The sequence below is a fragment of the Platalea leucorodia genome (assembly GCF_965183815.1).
Source record: "Platalea leucorodia genome assembly, chromosome: 4".
Classification (NCBI taxonomy): domain Eukaryota; kingdom Metazoa; phylum Chordata; class Aves; order Pelecaniformes; family Threskiornithidae; genus Platalea; species Platalea leucorodia.
Genome location: NC_138826.1, coordinates 36774254 through 36795741, shown reverse-complemented (window position 1 = coordinate 36795741; position 21488 = coordinate 36774254). Strand labels below are relative to the sequence as shown.

The 21488-nt window shown below is 41.1% G+C and overlaps 1 protein-coding gene across 1 annotated transcript; it reads right to left on the bottom strand.

Moving 5' to 3' along the window:
* Nucleotides 1–371: 371 nt before the first annotated feature.
* SIRT1 (sirtuin 1) lies at nucleotides 372–21245 on the bottom strand. Its single transcript, XM_082310286.1, has 9 exons — nucleotides 20754–21245; nucleotides 17979–18095; nucleotides 16321–16562; nucleotides 14842–14994; nucleotides 12069–12216; nucleotides 7989–8068; nucleotides 3761–3947; nucleotides 1824–2381; nucleotides 372–879 (listed from the first exon to the last, which is right to left on the bottom strand). The coding sequence occupies exons 1-9, from the start codon at nucleotides 21214–21216 to the stop codon at nucleotides 557–559; spliced, it is 2271 nt and encodes a 756-aa protein (XP_082166412.1). The 5' UTR covers nucleotides 21217–21245; the 3' UTR covers nucleotides 372–556.
* Nucleotides 21246–21488: the final 243 nt, after the last annotated feature.

Here is a 21488-nt window from a genome sequence, read left to right as displayed (position 1 = left end):
AACTGTTAAAGCAAAAAATTAGCTGCCACAGTAGGTCTTAGAAAATGCCAGTGTTTAATGACAGACTAGGCGAGAATGAAAGGTTTAGCAGAAGCGTAAGAAGGTTTTAAATAAACCAAACTGTTACAAAGCAAGAGGTGTGAAAATACCATTCTTTGGTCTAAATTAGCTGTTCCCTTTATATTAGTTTAACATTCCAATGGCTTTTTCAAAACTGTTTAAAAATAATATAAGCTGAAATTCGTTAAGCAAAAATATGTATTATATACATGGATGCCTGATCAGACAGATGAACTTAAAAGTGAACATAGTGACAATTGTTTAGATATTCCTAGTACCTTTAAAAAAAAAAAAAAAAAGATGAGTTAGTGTTGAGTGCGCAGTAATAGAATTTATTGAAAAAGGTAAAAAACTAAGCATGAAAATCTGTTTTAGTTGTTTATAAACACTACATCCTTATGGTTTTGTTGCTCTAAATTCAGACGTAAACATTCATTCTGACATGCCAAAGCTCCTAATGCTGGTGGAAAGTTCCTGTAACCAGTCAGTGATCACTTTACAAGTTGTTGCTTGGATGATCAGTCCCTGCAGCTTCATTTGCATAAGCTGATTCATCGGCTGCCGATTCATCTTGTTCAACTCCATCTTCCCCGAATCCAGGTTCCTCTTCCCTTTCAGGAGCATCCTCATCCTCTATGCCATTGTAAAACTCTTCGATCTCACTCTCATCCTCCACATCTAAGCTCTGACTACGACATGAACCACTTTCACTACTACTCCCGCAAGAGCTAGAAGATATGATATCGTCTTCAGAATCTGAGTAGACCTCAGCGCCGTGGAAAATATAGCGATTTGGTGGCAAAAATAGATACTGAGTACCTGAAACAGAATTTTAAAAGTCAATAAAAGGCTAAAATAAATTATTCATACAAGCTCTTGCAGACTTCTGGTTAGAAGGTACCTACCTGCATATATGTATTTTCAACAGCGAAACTTAACTGACAAATCAGGTTACATTAGAATGCATTTATTTCACTGTATATGTATTTATTATGAAGCACATAAACGCTTCGCTGGAAAGCTCAGCATTCCTTCTCCCCCCTCCCTCTGACACAAAAGAGCATTTAAACTTCAGTTTTTAGCAGTTTTTTTCATTGGTACACGTATTCACAGCTAGATTTCCATTATTTGTAACAGAACTGGAACCCACTGCACAGAGTACTTGACAAAGTTTAAAAACAGCCTTTGCTTTGGAAAGTTGCAATTTAATACCTCTTTCTTCATCTATACTGATTTTCTAGTGTGATAACTCCTTACATCAGTTAAGAGACTGCATACTGGAAGGCTTCCTTGGCAAGTCTAAAGTTTCCTTCACAATGTGCCTGGCTCCAGCTGCAAGATTTGCTTTTCAACTCCTATCATGACTTCATCTTTCAGTTCTACTACCATACCAAATTATGACCTAGTGTGACCAGCTTCTCAACACTTGAGGATCAAACTAATTTTTCTGAAAATGCATTTGAAAATGTTAGAAACGGATTTATTTTTTTATACATACCTTCAACCTCCTAAACTTTGATCTTTTTAGGGAGTATGTAATCACTGATTATGAAAACTATTATGAATTACAAAAAAACTTCCTATTGGCTTCTCCAAAAGAAATAAACGATACAATGATGAGTTACGTAGACACTTGTCTGAACAAAAATAACCACCAAAGCCCACTGATTCCCTCAAGGGTAACTTATTTATTGCTTTAAAGTAAGTCTAGAATAAACACCTTGGCCAAAAAATGCAAAATACTGAAATGAGTCAAGACTTACCATCCAGCCTTTTGCTAATCTGTTCTTTCGCAGATCTGTTTACCCAGCACTTCTTCAATATTTCATTTTTTTCTTTATTTTCTCCATTGTTAGATCCATTTTCCTTCATTGTTTCAGAGTTCATTAATTCACTAGTAGGATTTTCAGGGTTTTCTGATGTCTGTGTCTCCTGAAGCTTTTCCTCTGTGCAGGTGCCTTTAGTTTCTGAGGCAGGATCACAGTTTTCTACCTTACATTCAGCTGGGTGTTCTGAAGACACCACCGAAGTATCTGGTGGAGTCATCCTTTCTGGTGAACTAGAGTCTTCTGAAATGTTTAAAGGGGTAGGCGGTAGCTCGGCTGAGTGTATTTCAAGCTCCTTGTGCGTTCGTGGAGGCTTTTCTGTTATTTCTGAAAGTTTTACTGAGTTGTAGCAAAGTTTTGTATATTCGCTACCTAGCCTTTGACATAATTCATTAATAATAACATCACAGTCTCCAAGAAGCTCCACGTCAAAGTGTAGATGAGGCAAAGGTTCCCTATTAATTAAGATCTGAGGCACTTCATGGGGGATGGAACCTATAGAGAGAGAATTTAAAGGTAGTCACTTCAGTTGCACTTTCAGCAGAGATCTTAGACAGTTTGATTCCTCAGACTCCTCTTCATACATTCACTTGCAACAAGACCAAAACAGACAGATCAGGAAGAAGACAAGCAAATCTCAAATTTAACAATAGTAGTTTGAGGTGCTATGCCTACTGTAGCCTATATAGATTTTTTTCCCTCTGTTTTTTTTCCAGCAAAAACTGTTCCTCTACTCCATCACCAAGAAACACATGCACAGAAATACTGACTACAGCAATGTTAGGTCAAGTGTTAAAAAGATTATTAAAATTAGTACTATAATTTCTTAGAAGAACGGTGTTGATTTTGTATATTTATTTTATGTCCTTAAGTGCACATAAAGAATATACTGCTGGTAAATGACATCCCATTAATTAGGTCAAAATACTTCCAGGTATGGCCTACACTGTACAGGGTTGCTCAACCCATTTCTGACATTTAGGCTTCCAAAACCCGCCAGTTTGGTAACCTAGCATCGATTCTTCAGATAACCAGCTGATGAAATCCAGTTCTAGGACACAGGAAGAGCAATGGTTTGTGTAGTGGATCCTAACTTTCCAGTCCTTATGCGTTTCCCATCAGCCTAAACACTAGGCTCTGCCTCTTGTACAGCGAAGAGGATGTTATTACAAAGGCCGTGGGTGCGGTACTGTTCCCAGTTAATAGCAGACACTAAGCCCATGTGCTTCTCAGGCTACACCTGAAGAGAATTTCTTCAGTACCAGTAGCTCTCGCACTCAGTAGGCAAATAAATTGCCTGTCATGGGATTTTCTCAGCCTTCCCGAAGGGCATTTTTCTGTAACGTATATTAGCAGAGATGTTTTTCTATATCACTTTTAAAAGCTAAGGATCCAAATAGTGACACGCTAATATAATGCCCACTGCGTATCATTTAGTATTAAGTACTGACTTTAACATAAGCTACAACTCAGACACTTGATGTACTTGATCTCATTTTTTGATGCTACATTTATCTTTTTAAAGATGATTCCTTTCTAAATCTTTCAAGTAACTCTGAAAGCATATTGCAAGCAGGGAGAGAAATGAATTGAATCTCAGAACGAAGTCAAGTTTTAGGAGAGTATTTTTTCACATTATCATTTCACTACTTCGAGATCTGCCTGAAGCGTAGAAAAAGCACTTAGAATTTGTTACTTTCTCTATTTTGCATTTCAGCTTTACATAGGCAATCAGTTTTCATCTTGGAAAACTAAATGCTTAATCTAGTTTCGTCACTGAATCAAGCCTAAAGCATTTTTTAGAGCTCTTAACTGAGAATTTCACTTTTGATCCAAATTTTTGGAAGAAAATATTACCAGAGATAGTCACTTACTTGGAATCAATGCTACTGGTCTTACTTTCAGTGAAGACCCAATAACAATAAGGAGATCAACTTCATTTTTGTCGTACTTCATGGCACGATGGAACTGCTCAGGTAAGTTCTCTCCAAAGAACACTATGTCTGGCTTCATGATAGCGAGCGGTTCATCAGGTGGACATCTGGGACATCGAGGCACAACCTGCATGAGAACAGCTTCTATTACTACAGTTCAAGGCTGCGCCCTTGAAAACCTCAGATTTTAGCAATTCAGAGTGACTTATTTTGGGAAAAGACAAGGAAGTTTCAGTGATTATTTCCTCATTTCTTTTTTCTGTGGATGTACAGACAAGTACATTTCCTGCTCTAGCCTGCAGCAACTACACACAGAAATAAAACTGCAGCAGGAATACAGAGGGAGTCCTCTTAAGTCAAAAGGGAGAAACCACGCAGATCTACACCACGGTTCTTATCTGACGACTAAGCCAAAGTCCCGAAGTCATGCTCAGCACCAATGACTAATTACCTCCTACTTGACAGGAATGTATTTTTCTTGGTTTAATCAGAGCAAAACCATAGATTTCACTGTCAGTTTCCACTATAGGATCTGATACAAACCCCTTCCTAATCAAAGAGCATATTGCAGAGCTTTACCGCTCTACTTTCTCCTCTCCTCCAAAAGCCTATGTGTGTTACACACATAAAGCAACATGGCGCTGTAGCAGGTGGCTTGCAAAAAGCATACAGGACAAGAACATAGGGAAGAACTTTTGTTTGGTCTCCCCTTTTAAACTTTTCCAGTTCCTCCAAAAATAGAGCATAATCCTTGTTCACTAAAAAAAGTGGACAAGATTTACATTTCAAATAGTTCGTGTCTTCTCAGCTTTAGTGTTAAAATATGATACCGCAGAATAAATCTAAGGAGCTAAATGTAGCTGCAATCCTACAGCAGCCATCACAAGCAAATTAGTGCTATGTAAAGGTGTAGAGAGATGTATATTACCTATTGTAATAGGAAAATAGATGAAAACTGACATTTAAATGTCAACAACTCCCTCTTGTACACAGAATATATGCAGAAAAAATAATACAGAACTTAGAAAGTTTAAATCAAAGAACTAGTTTATGGATGTCTGCAGTAGGACAAAAGACAATGCTTTCCATATGAGAAAACATCACAAATAAAAGGTCTTCCTCTAGTGTCAAAGGACCTTTCCCAAAAATTTAAGTCTTCGAACAAAGAATCCAGTCCTTCTTTGAAGAAAACCTTGTAGGAGGGATGCGTAAGAAGCAATATGGCACAAGACCTAGGAACTGGTATGGAGGAAACCTTCACAACATAGCCAAGCGAAAGAGTGTCTAGTAACCCCATGCTAAAGGGAAACCAACTAAAGTATTCCCCAAAAAGGAGCAGATGGGTAGAATGGATCTTGAACTTTTTTCTCGGATCTTCACATATTAGAAAGAGAGCTCGTAACACACCAACAGCTGAAACTTTTCTGAAGCTTTTTACCCTGCTGTCTCTTCTGTTGTGTTAGTGATGCCTTTGCACTTTCAGTTGGAAGCTTAAGGAGGGAAAAGAATTTGCTCTGTATTAAGAGGAGGATGAAATGAAGACCTCTAACTTTTGATTTAAAGAGACCAAGTAATATTAACTCTGTTTCCATCATTTCTCACAGAAGTCCGATGACTTGTGACTTAGTGGATCTCTGTAGAGCAACTGATGTCCCTATCCAAATCATCTGAGTCGCTGTAATGGGCCCATAAATGCGTTTCAACACTACACTACTCGCCAGCTTCTCTGCTAATCCTCAGAAAGGTCGTCAGTAAGGGGGAAAATCTATTCCAAGAGCTGAAATTGATACAAAGAAGTTAAAGCTAGATAATTGGCCACTCACTTGCCTAGGGTCCTCTCTCCCTCCAGAAGTAGCGCTCCCCTAAAACCCAACCACCTCTGCTGATGTATTTCTCTAATGAAAGAGAAATGGCATTTCTCGTTGACTATTAATGTTATCCACGTATCAAAAACGAGATTAGTAAAGATTACGTTGGTTTAAGAATATCCAAGAACCGGTGCATGTTTTCCATTTCTTGGGCCTTTTCCTAAATCTGAGACCCTTTCACTATTTCTTGAAGCTGTCTAAAATAGTCAAAAGCAAAGTAAAAGTGATATTTTTGGAAGTGACTGAAAATTGTTTCACTCCAAAGTTCTATCTGTGTGATTTAGAACTATTGCTGCTTCTCATCCAGAAGCACGGCTGCGTACAGCAACCAAGAGAAAGAATCATGCTATAGGGAACTAGCACGTTATCTTGGAAGTGGCAAAGAATGAAGAGCAGTAACAAGAAATTGGTAGTTTTCTAAACAGATGATCTCAAACAATTTTCAGTCTGTAATATGTTGAAAGATTTTCCTGGCAGAAAGATGCTGAAACACGACCATCAGAGGATGGACCAGAGCAAAGGAAAGGTAGTATTTTTAGGGAAAACTAAGGACCTGGGGCCGTGTATAACTGAACTTTCAAGTAGTGGAGGACAGTAGAGACTAGAAACTGGACTATCTTTTGGGACCCAGCTGCCAAAACCGTTTTTGTGACAGGGGACTTGTTAGAGAACAAAGCTGTTGAAATGGATGGTGTTTTGTTTCCTAAGTACAGAAAAGGTTTCTTTTGATATCTAAGGAACCAGATTCTATATCCTAGGGAGGCAACAGAAAAAGAAACTGCATAGCACTGGTTTGGGAAATGCAGGCTACGGAATAAAGATAATGATGACAAATAGAACAATTTTTTTTTTCAGGCATAAAGGAGGAAGGATATGTTTTCTTTCAATAGCGCTATTTCTTGTTGTGTGAAATTATATTTGGCAATATGAAAATAATTCAGTATTACAGCTAGGGCCTGCCCTGGAAAGATATACCTGGCAACAGTACTGTAAGATTAGGGCTGAGAGACTGAGTGTAAAAAGCTCCTTCAGTCTCATCGCGGGAGAGAGACCCCTCTTTGTTCTCATGCAGAAGTGCTGCTACAGGCTTCTTCTCTCCACTTCCCCACGCTTCCATTACTGACCACCAGCAGGGATGGGCAATCAGGGCAGAAGTTTGGTTCAGCATATAAATGTACAATGATTAAAGTGCTGTTAGGAAAAGGAGTCCTGACCACTAACAATCAAAACAGAAAATTACAGAATGCTTAGGAATGGTTGCTTAGAAGGAAAAAAACCCTAAACTCCAACCAGCTGGCTTTGAAGGGAAAGGAGCAGCAAACATCTGCAAGACAAAAAGTTCTCAAAAATAATATTCTTAATAGCAAAGTAAACCAGATTTCACATTCAATATTTCAGTGTTACAAAGCTTCAGGCTTATGAGGGTCACATTTCTTAAAGCTTTAACTCAAACATCTCTTCTGGAAGGCTTTCATCGAGTTTCATTTCAAATGTAATACTTGAAAAATTTACATCCGTTCCATGTTTCTCATCTAAAGTTGCAACTGTGGACTCTAAGCATTAATCAAAAGCACATGAGCCTGCAGAAAGAGAGTCCCCTTCCATTTGTATAAACAAGATCTTTTTGATCGGAGAATCATCATCTCTCTTCCTTCAAAAGAAGAAGAGCACAGAGGGTCTCACCAAGCCAAAGGTTCCCCTGCTCTGACAGAGCAGAAGTAACTCCTGCCTTGGCCCTGGGGCACTTCACACACAGATGTGGGGAGTTTGGAATACGGAATAGTTCAGAAGTCCTAGAAAGCACATGTCAGACATCTCATTTGATCCTCTTCCTTGCTCAGAGGCTGCTCTGTAGTTAGCAATTTCTCCGTGCATCATCTACTGTTTAAACATATTTTTAACGTAGGTAAATGCTCAAAGAGCAACTGATGTTATAAATAGCTAAGAATGCTTTCTCAGTGTGACCGAGATTAACTTAAAACAGGTATAAATACAACTTTCTACTTACCATTTTAACCTCTACTTTTCTTGGAGGTGCCATTAAAGATGGATTCCTATGGTTTTGTTCTGCTTTTTCCCATTACCTAATTTTTGCAGTATAGGATTTGAGTATACTTTTAAATACTAGAGGCAATGCTAAAATACAGATAGGCACTTTTATGAAATACATGAGAAGATATGTAGCCCTTTAAAAGCAGATCTTTTAAGCAATCCAAGGGTGGTGTTTGGGGGGGGGGGGGGGGGGGGGGGGCTGAGAGTTACTTATTAGAAAGCTGCAGTGAGTTAAAGTAGATTTTTACCTGATTGAAAATATCTCCTCGAACAACTTCACAATCGACTTTGTATTTACAGATCAGGCAGGAAGCTGTTGCAAAGGAACCTGAGGGGAAAAACCCGTATGGTAGAAATAAGGATTTTCAGTCATTCAGATTTGGTCTTTTTGCCCAACCTGTTTTGACACAAAGGCTGTTATGCTGCAATGCTATAAAAATCAGTCATTAAAAAGTAATTTAAAATAAAGATAAGATACTTGTAGTACTAAAAATAGTTCTTCTAGATGTTAGTCAGCAGAAATCTTGTTTTAGGAGTAGGATATACCACATATATGTCAACAAAAATTATGTTGTGTCCTCTCATTCCCCCAACCTGTGCAAGCATATACAAGGAGGAGAGAACAGAACCTTCCCTTTTCCCCTTTACACAATTAACGGTAGCAGCGACAGCTCTGCAAACAGCAGTGGCAGGACATGAACCCACGTGAACTCAAGAAACTGTAGTTATCAAAGGACAAAACAACTAAGAAAATGCATGAGTAAGGACTTCAGCAGGGATTGAAGGGATTGACAGCAGCCCTGAGGAGAAGGACGTGGGGGTGCTGGTAGATGAAAAGCTGGACATGAGCCGGGAATGTGCTCTCGCAGCCCAGAAGGCCAACCGTATCCTGGGCTGCATCAAAAGAAGTGTGGCCAGCAGGTCGAGGGAGGGGATTCTGCCCCTCTGCTCTGCTCTGGTGAGCCCCCACCTGGAGCCCTGCCTCCAGCTCTGGGGCCCTCAGCACAGGAAGGACATGGACCTGTTGGAGTGGGTCCAGAGGAGGCCACAAAAATGATCAGAGGGCTGGAGCAGCCCTCCTATGAGGAAAGGCTGAGAGAGCTGGGATTGTTCAGCCTGGAGAAGAGAAGGCTGCGGGGAGACCTTACTGCAGCCTTTCAGTACTTAAAGGGGGCCTACAAGAAAGATGGGGACAGTCTTTTTAGCAAGGCCTGCTGCGACAGGACAAGGGCTAATGGTTTTAAACTAAAGGAGGGTAGATTTAGAGTAAACACAAGGAAAAAAGTTTTCACGATGAGGGTGGTGAAACACTGGAATGGGTTGCCCAGAGAGGTGGTGGATGCCCCATCCTTGCAAACATTCAAGGCCAGGCTGGATGGGGGCTCTGAGCAACCTGATCTAGTTGAGGATGTCCCTGCCAATTGCAGGGGGGGTGGACTAGATGACCTTTAAAGGTCCCTTCCTTCCCAAAGCATTCTATGATTCACTACAGGCAACTAAATAGCAGTACTGTTCCTTTCAGCAGAAGTGAGAAGTTACATTATTCAAATTGAATTACTGCTCTGAACTTGGTATCAAGCTTAGCTACCGTGTTTGTATTTGGCAAGACCGTGTTAAGTTGGTTGCTCCATCCAGCCACTTGGTAGCTCTAACTGGCCTGTTTCTAAAGCAGCTGAAGGTGATGCCCAAGTATCTGGTAGAGGATTCATGTCTCTATCTGTCTAAAGGGAAAGCTTATCAAGTGGCTATCACACCAAAATACACAGTGTGAAGTCACTGTGGCAAACTAGAGTGGCCTTTTGGTGTGCACGTGTCCAGGAGAGAAAGGCCTACAAGGCGTTTTATCTGCTGAAGAAATAATACTGGAAGCTGACAGAATGCTGAAGAATGAAGTGAAAAAATGACAGATTTTCTCCTAACCATGAAACAACGCTTAAAAAAAAAATAAATAAATTTTTTTTGGAGATATTTTTGACCGTGCCCTGGAATGTGCCAGTCATACAGTAAAAGTCTGGAGCTCTCCAATCTCTAATGGTGACACGAGGGCAGTAGGAAAGCCCTGTGACCAAGTAATGTACGGGGGGATACAAAAGCCTGTCTTCAAAAGGAAACTTTTAGAAAGGTAACCATTAAGACGTTGAAAGCTTTGCAGAAGCTAGGAACAGCTAAAAATCTCTGGTACCAAAAACTTTATTTGGAGTATTATTTTAAACCACTCAAACCAAAGATATTTTCTGCTTATAACCTACGCACAGCAGCCAACCAACACTTACACTGCTAAATGAAGGGATTCTGGGACTAAGTACAGTATCCAAATATGCTTTGGGGGTATTGTATGTGGGTAAAACAGAGTGAAAGCACAGAAAAACTTGGAGCAGATCATTTATGAACGACTGGCGGTTCAGGTCTGCTAATCACTGCTGGCATGGAAAGTGTACAGCTTCTGAACTGCTTGCTCAGCATGGCAACTCCCACAACTTGAGGGGTTCCAAAGATTACAGGAAGTATGACAGTTATTATTTGCTCATTATAATCTGTTTATAGTAACAATTTAGTCCTTTTTGCAGCATGTTAGGGACACGCCTGTCAGGCTAGCAGACCTAACCCTGTCTGAAACATCTGTTGCTACTGACTTGCAACTGTATTATGTGAGTTATTTTTCACCCTCAAAAGGACTCGATCAAGAAGTTATGCTGCCCCATACACGAGTCGTGTAGCCAGCAAGCCACTGCCTCTGATCGCTCAGCTACAGCAATGGCAAGGAATATGATCTAATTCCAGACATGCTGGTTGAATGGAAAAGCCATTTTAAATTCAGAAAATGCATCCAAGACACAGTAGTTTTCATAGTAGCAACCGTACTGTAGGTCTGCAGTGTGAAGTGGGTTCAGAGGCTCATATCATTACAAGGTTCCTTGTCATTTGGCACACCGGTGATTAACTTGCCGTTGCCACAGCTAGCCAAAAAAACCCCAGAATAAATATAGCAGTATGAACCCTTACGTAACAGAGTTTCGGTTTCTCTTTAGCCACTACCAGTGTCAACTAGCATTTGTTAAAGAGCAGCATAACTGTATGTCAGATAAAGCTTGATACGCCCAAAACAGCCTTTGCTAATTTCCAAAGGCCTCAAAATCTCCAAGTCCATCGCGTGTTTTTAAAGAATCTTTTTAATTTAAAATCAACTTATACAGGACATAAACTAAAGATGGTCTGAAATCTAATTACTGTAGCGTGCAACTGAAAAAAATGGGAAGCTTAAGTGTGGCAGTGATGTGCAAAAACAGAGCTGTGTAAGAAGTTCATGATAAATACCTCATACGGAATGACAACCAAAAGAAAACGCATGACACACTAAGCACAAATGGCAACTAGCACTAGATTTGGGTTATTTGACAGGTAGGATTCTACTGCGTGCTGTTTGGTCACCATGACAGAGCACCATGTTTGCTCTGTCTGAAAAAAGAAAATTGATGAATGTGGCACTGAGCTAAGCTTTGTAGACAAGGAAATCAAGTGAGTTTGGTCCCTGGAAAAGGTGGAATTAGACAGACAGCTCTTACAGACATGCCAACACTGCTTTTAAACAATGTATTTGCCAGAAGTCTACTAAATGATCCAAACATGCACTTTAAGAACTAATTTTCTGCGTCCTTTCCTTAAAAATGAATCCTTGGACTTTTAGCTTGACATTTGCAAGTCCTTGGAAATGGAAAGCATATCAAGCAACTATTAAGAGATTCCATTTGATTTGGTATCGTAATTACAGAATGTGTATGACACTGAAGGTGTAACAAGATGATCTTCAATTCAACTGAACAGAAATGGTGATTAATGCACAATATTTTATACATGAGGTAAAGTCACTGAAGTGTCACGATATTTTAAGATTTCAATAGAATATAACCTAAACAAAGAATCAGGTAACAGCCAAAATCCATTTCATTGATAGACAGTGAGAGGGACCTGTGCAAAGCCTGATTTCCACACCATGTTCTCACACATGAATACAGAGAAGCACCAAATACATTTTAAAAGTTAAGGTCTAAGCTCGTGCAAACAGGGTGTGGATCTTCACTGATACACAAAGACCACCATTTATCAAGCATAATTTTTGAAAGAAGTATTTCCACTTGAAACACTTCTGATTTAAATACTTAAGCTACCTAAAAAAAAAAAAAAAATCAACATTTTAAAAGCAGAATATTTGTTGCCAAGAGATACCAATTCAAGAAAAAAAACCCTTAATTGCAATAGTGATTACCTTGTCACATGCCCCAGTAAATATCATTCCTACACATAAGAAAAGTGAAACCAAAACCACTAACCGTGACACTGTATTATCCTTTGGATTCCTGCAACCTGTTCCAACGTGTCTATGTTCTGAGTATAGTTGCGCAGTAGTTTTCCTTCTTTATCCATCAAAGCTATGAACTTGTGACAGAGAGATGGCTGGAATTGTCCTGGATAGATTTCCTAGGGAATTCAGAAGTACGTTAGAAAGTGTAAATGGGTGGATACACAATGTCTTTATTTCAACTGCAGCAATTCACACAGAGCTAAATATTATCAATAATGATTATGTCAGCAGTTAATGTTGTCACTCCCTTTGCATTTTGCCATTTCTCTCAGATCCAACTCTTCTACCAACAGCTGAGCTTCTGATCATGTCAGGGTGACGTATACGGTTTAACTGCAGTCTGACAAAAATTTCATGAGGAATTTGGATTCTGGTCTTTTGGTTTGGGATAAGCAGTTTTTACTCCTCAGCATTATCAGCAGCCGTTCCTAGAAGATGGAAGCCCAGAAAGCAGAATGGCATTGGATATAAAGGGGAAGACAGGTGGTACTCAGACCAGCTTTGCCAGTTTAGCCAGTTAGAGCAGTCATCCAATTAAAACCATACAGCTTAGCAGAGCAATTCCACCGTGCCTGATAGATGCTTAGCCCTCCCATTAGATCAAGGTAAAGGAGGAAGGTATATCTAAAGAGCATATGGAAAAAAATGTAGGCGCTTTTGTAGAACGATTTGATGTCTGCTCACAGGAGCCTGCCAAAAGGAAAAATTACATGTGAGCACCCAGCTGAAAGTGCCACACTAGGAATCTCTGCCTGGAGTCGACCACCCCGGGTGGTACCTCTGGTTGCTGTGCCACAAGGAGGACAGCAGCAGCAGCAGCACCACCGCTCTGCTGCTCAGGAGCACTTATTTAGGGGAGGAACTTGAATTCCAGACCCTCTGCTCTCCAGTCACTCTCTCACTACTGAACAGCAACTGGGCTGGAGTCCCACCTGGGCAAGTGAGGCCTTGTTACAGAAAAAGCACAAGAGTCACTGGCCAAAAGAAAGTTAACAAGAAGGAGGCTGCTGCCTACCTTTACCAGTAGATACTTAAAGCTGAACCGAAAGTTCCAGCGCAATAGTGAACTGTTAAATTAATCTTTGTGACGGCTCTGCCTTCAGCTACCGTATAGCCTAACTACTAACAAACAAAAAAGACTTTTTGAAAGCACTTGTTTTTCCCCAAAATATTTCAAGTTACTCATAATTCTGAAGCTACGTGGGTCTTTGGAGTTAAACTGCAGCAATGATCAATGACTGCTCATAGTGCTATTACCTAGATTATGACTAGGCTATTACACAATTATAATCAGATATTCATGTGGTCCTAACAGCTTTTATATCTTAGTCTGAAGAAGCAAGACATGCTCTGCCACTGAGCTCTGCAAATTTATTTGGCCGTTCTTTGCCCCTAGAATTAAAGGAACTTAAGATTTCACAGAGTAAGAAATCAATATTCTAACTGAGCTGATGGAGAGAAAAGGAGAAGGAGGAGAAATTATTTTAGTAAAAAAGTATCAGCCAAATTGGATTTGGACTCTTCTGGTAAAACCTGTCTAGAGACAGGCTTCAAGTAAGTTGGGTTTTTTTGTTTGCTGTGGGTTTTTGTTTGGTTGGTGTTTTTTTTTTTCTTTTTTTAATATTAAAAACCAACGAACTGAGTATACCAGCGAGCATCAAAACATGTTAGTATCTGCATAGGTGGCTTTCAGAGAAAGCCAAGCAGCTGAAGAATGCATTCATTTTTCTTTTCCAATCTTTGTAACTTAATAGAGCAGTAGTATAAATTGTGAGCAAAGGCAGAAAAGAGCGAGCACAACTAGTAGTGACTGATTTTCAAAAGTCCTTACTGGTCCTGTAGTAATTCTTATAATATTTTGGGTTTGTTTTTTTTTTCCCCCAAGAAAATTCCGGAATAAATGCAATTATTTTTTTGTTTCTACATATGTCTACAGCTTCTACAATTCCTTCTTGTCTCGGAGATGTACTCCCTGCTTTTTGAACTCTTTAGTATCACTAACATCTTTCCAAAAACTGCTGTGTTCTCCCTTTTAAGCAAACACAGTCCCTGCAAAAAGGCTTTAATTCTCCAAGATGTACAGATCCTTGTGATAGCTATATCAAAACCTGAAACAAGAACTTATTAGTGCATGAAACTGCTTTAGTTCTCTTTACTGTAAATACAGTGATAAAATGTGAATATATTTTATGACATTGAAGAGCATGCCATAGCATATCAAATTCAAATGTAGCTTTCCACATTACTCCTGTGCTGGCCAAAAGTTTCTCATATTCTTTCATTTTTCAGAGAAAGTAACAGCAGCTAAGATTACTGAGGTTTGATCAAATAACTACAAGTTTTCATTTATCCTCCCTAAAACTAGAGACGCCATCTAGAATGGCTGTCTATATACTGAACTTACAAGAAGAGCAGTAGAAATAAGCTTAAAAAAAAAAGAGAGAGAATGTTGCTAAATATTTCTAATAAGGCTAATATGTGGTTGCATACAATGACTGAAGTGACACTGAGAATAGAAAACCGATACATTGCAAAGACCTGCCCAAGGAGAGAGTTATTATGCCACTGAATGAAGTCTCTCATTAAAGTAAATTCAATATATTAACATATTTTTCTATCTTGTCTATAAAAGATGACAAAGATAGCATTTTGTTAACTGAATAGTTTTGTATCTGATTTATGCATTTTAATATTGTTATCTGTCTTTACTGACCAAGATAAGAACTGTTGGAAAACCATACCTTTGCAAACTTAAAAAATGGCCTGGGATCCTTTCTGAAGTATTCTATATCAAACATTGCTTGAGGATCTGGAAGGTCTGGGAAGTCTACCGCAAGGCGTGCATAGATGCCATCTCTTGATCTAAAGTCAGGTATTCCACAAGACACAGACACCTGAAATATATTTTTGCAATCTGAAATAAGTGAAACTGCATATTCGGCTATAAAGAGTTGCTACGATACAAACTATTTGGGAAATTACATTTCTGTATGCTCACAGTGCTCAGAGACATTAAGAACAAAACCAGTCTGGGTTCTCTGTATTTATTTTTCTTTTCTTTTTTTTTCATTTTTTTTCTTTTTTTGGATCAATATAACAATTCCCCAATCACAAGCAGGTGAAACAGCACTGAAACAAAGTTTGACAAAAAAACCCTTTAGTACAATCCGGACAGGCAGTAATGGGATATCAGAACTTACTTTTACTACTGGAAGTTTTGTAAGAAGTGAACACAAATTTAAAATACCGTTGCATTAAATTTGATTAGTAAGTGTTCACTGATCTGCCAGCTTAGGCCGGAATATTTTTTTACATGCTATCACAGTAATAGAATAGATTACTTTTGATGAATAAACCCCTTTTGATAAAAAATCATTGTTTATCAAAGCATTGTAGTAGTCAATAAAGACTAAAATTTATTGTCTCAGACTACCCCAAAATACTATGGGAAGGGGAGGAGAAATAGGTGTGTGAGAGCAATTATAGGAAGAGCAAGGCTGGGTAATAGGAGTAGCAGTGCTTTTCTAGCACGCCGATTTGAATTACTCGGCTTTTCTGAATGGTGTCACACCCTCTGCGTATGAACACCACAAGCAAAAAATGATCAACTTTTGTATCGTGATCTGGTACATAGGTATAAAGCTGCAAATGTACAACAGTTTTAAAATATTCTTTAGTAAACCAGAGAGTAATCTTATTACCATCATAGAGCAGCACGTTAAAAGTAAAATTCAGTCTACTGAAATCTAATCAAACTCTCCTTATAATCCTCCCCCCCCAACTCTTTGCTTGTTTTTCTTTTCGAGTCCTATTCTTCTAGCCTCTCTAGCTCCATCAGGTATTTTAAGAGATCCACTGACATTTTGTTTAAAAAATTATTGCCTTTGTTTCAAATGAAAAAACGCCTAGGATAGAAAATGATCTGGAACACGTAGGTGTGATCTTATTCCATAACTATTTTGCATGGAAGCAACTGTTTGAGAGTTTAAATGTTTAAGAATATTTTCTTATAAGAAGAGAGATCTTGTAATTTCCAACTTAAGCTCCAGTCTTGCAGTGTGCACCGTTCTAGCGGACAGCTGTGCCTCCTCTTCCCATCTAGCACAATTATTTGATTATGAACGTTGCGAGGGTCACATCACCTGTGTGCTGTAAAGCACTGGGTAAGTATTTAACCAACTGTCTATATATTCTGTCACTGTCATTGCAGCAATACGTACCCCAGCTCCAGTCAAGACCATTATTTTTTTGCATTCTTGTAAAAGTTTCACAGCATCATCAATAGTATTAATGTCTTTTCGTTTTTTTCTTTTTGGTGGTTCTGAAAGAATGTTTATAACAATTTGCCACAGTGTCATATCATCCAGTTCAGGTGGAGGGATTGTTTCTGGTAGCAGGTCTTTCAGAATTGTCCGTGGGTCTGTACCTAACATGAGATGCTGCTGAACAAAAGTGTAGGGACCTAAGAAAATGAAAAAAATATATAAATATTTAAAATTGAGTCAAGTATTTTAGATCATTACAATCATCATGCCATCTATTAATGCTTGCTACTAGAATTTTATTAATCCAATTTAATGCTTCGTCCATCAAAACCCCTGGATGTTTTGGTCTAAATTCTGAAGTGATAGTATAGCTGGGGTTTTTACTTATTATTTTATGTTAACCCATGAAGGATTTCATAGAAAGTTAGTCAAGGTAGAAATCCCAGTTGATGGGAAACTTGATGGCTCTTAGAGGTGCACTTATTTAGCAGCAAGATTTTCACAAGGTATCTCCATTTTATGGCTTCATTTGTATTTTTCCAACATTTTGTAAGGTATTTACAGTAATAAGTTGAAGAGACAAGAAACATACATATACTTTCTAGTCAGAGTATAAAACATCACTCTAAAGAGACAAATAGGGCCCACCAATCCATGGATTTCTGTTGTTCTTTTAGTTGCCTAACACTAATGATTTCAGACATGACCTCCTAAAGCCATCAAATCAATCTTTCCAGAAACACTCAAGATTAGAGCGGTAGAAGAAAAATAGGTAAATCTTAAGACGCTGAACTGACTAAGAGGACCCAAACAGCTATCACTACGGCTACTTACAATACATATAAAGAAAACAATTGTTCTACATATTTACCCAAAAGGTACCAACAGTGATCTCCTAACGAGGGATCAGCAAAGACAACGTATGGGCAGATTTTAAGCGGAATATTGCGTTACCGTAATGTGTTCTCTTGCTGCTATTCTTATCAAGACTGGCAAAATGAATGCTGTGGTATTATCACGCCTGCGTAAGACAAAAGACCTCAAGTGCCAACCCCACTGCACCCTGGAAGCCACTGTCCCACGCAAATCACCACTGACCTTAGCAGTTTCCTTGCCTCCGTGTGAGGCGAGAACTTTCTACCGAGTTCCTAACTGCCGTGCTTAACTTATCTGCTGCTAATATGCAATATATATGCAGGCTAATAATTCCCAAGCTGATGTTACACTTAGGACAGTGAGCCCTACAGACTGGCTAAAATCATACAAGAATCATCGTCTTGTTCCTTAAAGAATTCATACGAATACGTAGGCTAGAAATATGCCATAAATCTGTTCAATTTAGTGAGTCTGTGTGTATGCTTTTAATATGGATCACGGCAGGATTTCTACACAAAAAAAAGACATTGACAATTTTAATCAAAATACAGCAAGTTGAAAGAGGTTCATTTTTAAACGCCTTAAATACCATACAGAATACAGTCAGCAACTCTAAGCTGCTCCAAAGCAGTAACTGCTGTTTTTTTTTGCAACAGAAGGAATCATTTGAAGACTGGGAAGAATTAAGTAACTCTTCAAAGGCAAACAGCATCTAAGAACATTATACAGGCTTCTACCTATACGTGGTCTTGGGGTCCAGTCACTAGAACTTGCATGTGAGGCTCTGTCATCTTCATCACTATCACAGGAGTGAAAACCATTGGCTATGATTTCATCGCTAAAAAGGAAGTTATCTGCAAGACAGCACAACAATGACGGGTTACACTTGAGCCACCTGGCACAGGTATATATATTAAAATATATCACAAAACCTAAAATCATATGCTTTTACATTTTATTCCAATGAATTACAAATAGGCAGTTTTGTCACTTAGACACAGAAAATGTCTACTTTTTTTGACTGTATAGATATGCTTTCAAGCCTTCAGTAGATTTACTGCAGGATTTGCTATCTTAAAAGTGGGCTTCAGTGGGCTGGATGTTGACCTTAGTGAAATTTTCATTCTATAAAGTGTTGGGCATTAAGGATTTTGTATCTCAAAAAAAAAAAAAATCCAAATGTTTTAAAAGTACAATTAAAAATTCCTTTTTCTTACAATTCTCACTCCATTCAGCTCACTGAGAAATTGGGATAAAATGAAACCGTGTCACCATTTAGAGACCAATCTTTGACTAGGTTTTAGGAGCACAGCATTTAAAAAAAAAAACAAACACCCATATGCATTTGGCTACGACTAAGTTAGAGAATTTCGTTAGGCTGTCATCTCGCAGCTGAGCTGCAGCAGGTGACCACATACACGCTTTTATGACATTTCAGTTGTGACAGAAAATGTGCTACCTTGAACCACCCTCACTAAGTTTATCTCACCCATTTTACCCTGCAGCTGGGTTTGGCGTAGAGTACCGCACAGTTACTTCAGCGCAGCTCGTGGCCTTAAGCCAGAGTAACTCAATCTAACTTCATCACGTATTTAGATGAAGGAGTCCAAAGAAGAACGAGATACTTGTCTTACAGCATGCGTTACTAAGCTAACACATAAGGGGAAATCTAAATTTTAACCTGAGCGGCTTATTAGACGACTAAACTTCTTTTATTGGCTTTATTAGAAATAGCCACAGCAACTGTAGCTTAATTTGCTGAAAATCTACGACTATGAACAAAGAACAAGTTTCAGTCATGCTCTCTAAAGCGAAGAATCACTGTAATAGCTTTTGACCTCTACTTGAATAAACCCCACCAATATTTTAGCTAGGTTACTTCCCTTTACTCTTAAATAAAGACCACCACAAAACACCATCATTTTTTATTCAGAGATTGTGTTGTCCTGTTCTTTCCCTTGTTGGCATAAATACTTTATTCTGATTAGAAAGGGAAGAGGTAGAGGACAGAAATTTGCTTTTTGTACTTGCTGTCTTGTTCTTCCGAGACCACGGGTGCTCGCTGACGTTACTATTTCTTATTAGTCATCTACGTATTTACAGCATTTCACTTCCATCTCATTATGCATTAAATCAGCCAACACATTATGCAAAAAGCATTACGAAGAAGAAAAAAGTTGATTAGTACGCATCAGCAAGTGTGAAGCGCAAGTTTTACTAAAACGACCTTTATGTCTACCGCACAACGAATCAAAGCTGACATTGTTCAAGACCTAGCATATCCAGGTCACATTGTCTTGTATTTACGAAACACTGTGACAGATACAGGCAGGCTAAAGCGACAGTTTGAACCGTAACCCTCCCTGGGTATTCATTTGATTCCTCAAAGGACTAAAGGGGATGCTTGCCAGAAGGAAGCGATCCACAGCAAAATGCGCCTGAGGATCTGAGTAACTCAAGCAAAAAGGCTTCGTATAAGATGCTGATGAGCGATCGTGAGCTTTACTCTCCTGCTGTTCCGGTGAAGTTTTCAAATACCAAGGCTGCTCCAAGCTTATCATACAGCTCTGTTCCCTTTTGCATTGCTTTTGCCCAGGCAGAAATTTTCTGTAGGGTTTTACTATGGAGTTAAAGGTAAAGTATCTTTAACTGCATTCCAGGATAAAACATAAAGACTTCACTGGCAGAATGCAGTATACTTGTACCTTTTAAGAAGTCTTTCCAAAGCACTACTTTAAAAAACAAAAGGAATAAAAAAACCACCTCAAAACCTATCTATCTGTTTCAACAATGCAATGCAAGGTGCTTTCCTACTGGTACTGCCTAACCAGTACGCTCCGAACAGGATCTGCGAAGAAACTTCATGGAAGATTACAGGTTACTTTTGTGCTGCAGTCACTGAAATCTTAACCAAGACTGCCACTTGAAGTTATTTACAGAATTGTTCAAGACTGCTGCTCCTGTGCAAGTTTCCAAGAAACAGAAAAAAAATTATTATCACGGCAGAAACTGTGAAAAGGAAACAGGGCTTATGATTTTTTTTCCTTTTTAATAGCTTGTTGCCAGCAACACAGCGAAGTAAACGTTTTCAGAGGCGAGAGCCGAGTCGACCTCCTCCTACGAAGCCCGGCACAAGAAACGGCGGGCTCCGACAGGGAGCGACTAGGACGAGGACTGATTAGGTTTAGAAAAATGGATGCGGCAGCTCGCTCGTTAGGGGTACGGAGGGCGCGCCGGGCACCGAGCGGACACCGAGCCCCCCCCGAGCGACGCGGCCCGCGGGGCCATCGCTGGGCGGGAGAGCCCGGGCGGCCGCCGCGGCGAGGCGCCGGCGGGGGGAGCCGGCGCGGAGCCGGCCCCGAGCGCCCGCGCAGGGAGGAGGGAGCCCGCCGCGGCCGCCGCCTCTCCCGACGCGGGCTGCGCGGCCGGGCCGCCCCCTCCCGGCGGCGAGGGAGCGGCCCGCGGCCCGTCCCGCCGGGCCGAGCGGAGGAGGGGAGGGATGGGGTCCTCACCGGGATGCGGGGCCGGCGCCTCGGCCGCCCCGTTTGAACACTGCGCCCGCCTGCAGCCAATGGCCGCCTCCGCCGCGTCTTCGCCGGGCGCCGCCTCCGCCCCCTCCCCCCGGCCCCGCTGCCGCGGCTGCGGAGGCGGCTCCGCCCGGGGCAGGCCCCGCAGCCCGGCCCTATTGTCCGCGCCGCTCCAGACCGCCGCCGCCGCCGCCTCTTCGTCCTCCTCCTCCTCCTCCGCCCGGCGGCCGCCATCGGCGCTCACGGCCGCCGCCTCGCCCGGCAGCTCCGCCGCCACGGCGGCGGCGGGCGGCGGCCCCGCGCCCCGGTCCGGGCGTTGGGCGGGCGCCGCGCCCCGCCCGCAGCCGCCGTCTCCCGAGTCCAGGCGCTGGCGCTTCAGAGCGGGCTCGGCGCTCTCGGCGGGGCCGCCGTCGCGCAGACGGAGGAGCGGACTCTCCTCGTCCGCCATCTTGGCGTAGCAACCGCCGCCCCCCTCCCGCCCGCCCGGCGCAGCGCGCAGCAGCGCCTCCGCCGCGGCCCCCTCCCCCACCCCCAGGGAGCGATTTAAACCCGGCACGTGACCGCGCCGCCGCCCACGCGGGCACCCGCCCCGCGGAGGCCGCAACAACAACAAACCGGGTCACGTGAGGGGGGGAGGCGGAGGGGGCGGGGGCGCTGCCGCCGTCACGTGACGCTCGTGCCGGCTCGGCCCTCGCGCGGCGGGGCTCTTTTCCTTTCTCC